Genomic DNA, 3,968 nt, shown 5'->3' with positions numbered 1-3,968 from the left:
ATATTTTGAATACATATATTTAACAATTTGTATCCAGAATAAATAACTCCTGTAAATCCATAAACCAAAAACCTCCAAAATCAGGCAAAAGATTGGAGCAGATGCTTCATAAAAGGTATATGAATGACCAGTAAGCACATGTATATGTGCCCACCATTAATTATATGGGAAATTAAAATTAAAACCACAATTATATACCGTTTCACACCGACCAAGATGGAAGTTTAAAAAAATGCTGACTAATGTGTGTATCTTCTGGAGCTCTCCTACTGTAGGTGGGAATGTAAACTGGTTATAATCATTTTGGAAAACAGGTGGTGGTTCCCATAAAGCTAGACATAGACTTACCCAGGGACCGCGCCATCGTGGGAGAACTGGGTACACCGGTGTACACGTTACAAAACTCATCGAATTGCACACTCAGATTGTGTGCATTTTACTGTATCTAAACGTTAGCGCTATAAAAGCAAAACAAAATATAAGATCATAAAAATAAAAGCAATTTCTAGAGGCCCTCTCCGGTTCCCGCGGTTCCCCAGCTCCCTGGATGGGGAGGGAAACGAAACTAACCCAAGGAAGCCCAGCCTCTGCGGCTTCCGCCCGCCACTAGTTGCACTTTCGATTTTCCCTCTAAAGTTTCCCGCAGCTCCGCCTCTCCTCCCGTATCATTTCTCCGGAAAATCCCTGCTTTCCCCGCTCGCCACGCCCTCCTCCTCCAGCCCGGCTTTAAAGCCAGTGAGGCGCAGCTGCGTTGGGACGCGGCTGGGAGCAGAGGCCGGCATGACCTTCGAGCAGCGGCGCAGCCTGCGCGCCTTCCGCGATTACATCCGGAAGACCCTGGACCCTACCTACATCCTGAGCTACATGGCCCCCTGGTTTAGGGAGGGTGAGTGTCCCCAGCGCCGCCCTCCTGCTGGAAAACAATTGAGGACTTGTTTTTCTCTTGGGTTGTTCCCTTCTTTTAATCAATACAGATAGCCTGCCGGAAACGCCAGGTTTGTGGTAAGATCTCCGCAGCATTTCAAACTAGAGGTTGTCAGAGTTTGAGGAGCCCTCGCAGGCCCAGTGGGGAAACTGAGTTCCAGCGAGGGGAAGTGACTTGGCTTAAGGGTGCTCATCTATTTAGATTCAAAGCTGGGGAAAAATTTTTCTGTTTCTGTTTCGTTTATTTCACTAATATTAAAGTCTGCTGTGTGCTTGGCTGGGTACTGACAGATTGAGAAATACGATAAGGGTTCTTCCTTAGTATACCTTACAGCCCAAGGACTGGGACACAAAGGGCAGATGATGACAGTACTGAGCACAAAATGCGGTCTGAACTTAAAGGAAATTGATGCTGACTCTGCGGGTCTTATTTACACTTCCAAAGAACTGGAAGCTGGAGAAGAGCCGGACTTTTTCAGACTGAATAGCTTCAGGTTTTAATACAGGTGTTTCCATCTAGCTTTGGAGACAGGTGATCCTGGGTATTGACCATTTTGTAAATTTGTATCGAATTACTTTGTGCTGGAGATGAAAAGAGGCTTCTGGGGAACAGGTGAAAGGAGGTGGTGCTTAAACTATGTCGATGAGAGGGGGCCTGGGAATCCTAAAAGTCTCCAAGTGCCAGTTTTTCCTGATGTTTTTGCAGTTTTTGGAAATTGCATTTAAACCGGCAACTAACTTGAGTGCTAATTGCTCTACAAAACTAAAAGGCTTTGGAATGACATTCTAGTGACCAGTGTAGCTTGGCACCTGAAGAAGTAATTGGGTGAAACACAAACTGGTGTGAATCCCATTTTTTCATGCACTCCTATATTGATTTGATACACCTTGACGGAAATAAAATAAGCAACTCAGGCATCAGTATTATGTTAGCATTGGAGGTAATTTACTAATCACCTATTATCTATTAGGGAGTGTCATGTTGAAAGCTGAGGAAGCAATGATGAGCACAGCAGAAATGGTCCCTGCCCTAATAGTGATTAGCATGCATATGCGAATGCAGGTAACAAAACAGTAAATCATAAAGTGCAGTAGTGCTCAGAACTGCAGCTAAGTAGAGCAAATGATGAGTTGCTGGAAATGCATAGGAAACAAAATGACTATTCATGGAACCAAATAAAAGCCTTCCATTAGAAACTAAAAACCGTCAGTGGTTTTATAAATATGTATATATAAATAAAACCTAAAGAAGAACAAACGGCAAATAAATGCAAATTAAAAGAAACAAACAAGAAACCAACCCCAAATTCTTCTCCTACTCAGTTTACCTTGGCTACAGTGTTACCCAGAGCCTTAAAAAACACATGATGAATATTTTGTTTCTGATACACAATTTACTGTCTTTAGGTTCACCAATACCACTATGTATTTTGTGTAGTTAAGAAATTCTCTTTAGGCTGGGCGTGGCGGCTCATGCCTGTAATCTCAGCACTTTGGGAAGCTGAGGTGGGTGGATCACTTGAGGCCAGGAGTTTGAGACCAGCCTGGCCAACATGGTGAAACCCCATCTCTACTAAAAATACAAAAATTGGCCAGGCATAGTGGTGCACACCTATAATCCCAGCTACTCAGTAGGCTGAGGCAGGAGACTCGCTTGAACTTGGGAGACGGAGGTTGCAGTGAGCCGAGATCACGCCACTGCACTCCAGCCTGGGTGACAGAGCGAGAATATGTCTCAAAAAAAAAAAAAAAAAATCACTTTAGGTATGTGATCAGTAAGTATTATACTTTAATGCTAGTATATCTATGCAGAAGAACAAACATAGTGTGAAGCAATGTAAGCATGTAGATGAAATTTGGCTCTTGCTATATCTGGCTTCTATCTGGCTTCATGCTTAACTATATTAAGAAAGAATTGCCAAACTGCCAATGTGTTTCTTTACAATATGTCTTATTTTACTTTCATCAAGACTAAGAGCTTTATGAGCAATGTTAATTAGCCAAATTTCTCCAATATTGTATTGGGTTTTAAAGGGATATTATTTTAACCTTTTAAGCTTTGTATTTTCTCTGTATGTACATAAAGATAGACACACAGAGATAGGTAATAAACCACATATGACTTACACCATCTATGATATACTTGGACTTTCTTATTTGGCCTGGATTTTCTTCTTCTTTGTTTTTTAACAGTCATTTTACCTGAGGACAAAAATTTACCATATAAGATGCTTTGTCATACAAAATTATTTTCTTTATAACTTTCTTTACCAAAAATACATCTTCATGTTCGTAACTTTCTCCACATCTTCCTCTTCTACTTGTTCTTTTCTGTCTTGTTTCATAAATAACCTTTCAAGTCCATAATTTGAATTATTAATAAACTTTAGATAACTTCTGAATTAGATAACATTTTTTTTTCTGAGTAAAAACACACATTGTCTTTTGCACATTTTATATACAGAATTACATATTAACTAGAACTTTTATCCTTAGTAACAACCTTAAATTTTAGTGAAAATCTAGGAAGCAAGAAATCTTGAGCTGCCTAGCAGATATCAGTATTTAATAGATGAGAACCATTCCACAATTTTTACAAACATGTTCCCCGCCTCATAACCATTTCTTAATTGGAAATGACTCAAACATCCAATGATTATATGTCTGATTATGCCACAAGTTCACCTACAGCACTTGACCATTTACATTTTATTTATTTTAAGCAGTTTATCCAGATTATTTCTGCATCATTTCCTTGTTAACCATTTATTACCTGTGAATGTCAGGTGTTCACCTAAATAACCTTAAAATTAACTACATGGACATTTTTGCCAGTAACTCAGAAGTTAGAGCTGTTTTCATTAACACCATCAAATTAGTCTTATAAAGAATTCACACAAATATTCACTGGGCTTATAGTTTTATAACCTTTTGCCAAACTCTGATACCTCAAAATATCTAGCTGAGACAAATATAAAACCCAGACAAAAATGTATGCTGACAATTCTAAAGACATTTCTATTTTTATTTTACCAATAGTTTTT

General features: G+C 39.3%; 1 protein-coding gene across 2 annotated transcripts in view; it reads left to right on the top strand.

The window, feature by feature from the left end:
- Window positions 1-608: 608 nt before the first annotated feature.
- DDX58 (DExD/H-box helicase 58) overlaps window positions 609-3,968 on the top strand; it is a 71,629-nt gene continuing 68,269 nt past the window's right edge. Inside the window, exon 1 of one of the 2 annotated variants that reach the window (XM_017548314.2) lies at window positions 609-886. In XM_017548314.2, coding sequence (XP_017403803.1) covers window positions 781-886 — 106 coding nt within the window. In that variant the 5' untranslated portion in view covers window positions 609-780. The remainder of the gene's footprint in view (window positions 887-3,968) is intronic. The other variant, XM_037745619.1, reaches the window with a different exon arrangement.

This window comes from Cebus imitator, unplaced genomic scaffold (assembly GCF_001604975.1).
Source record: "Cebus imitator isolate Cc_AM_T3 unplaced genomic scaffold, Cebus_imitator-1.0 Scaffold206, whole genome shotgun sequence".
Lineage (NCBI taxonomy): Eukaryota > Metazoa > Chordata > Mammalia > Primates > Cebidae > Cebus > Cebus imitator.
This window is presented reverse-complemented; position numbering and strand designations above follow the sequence as displayed.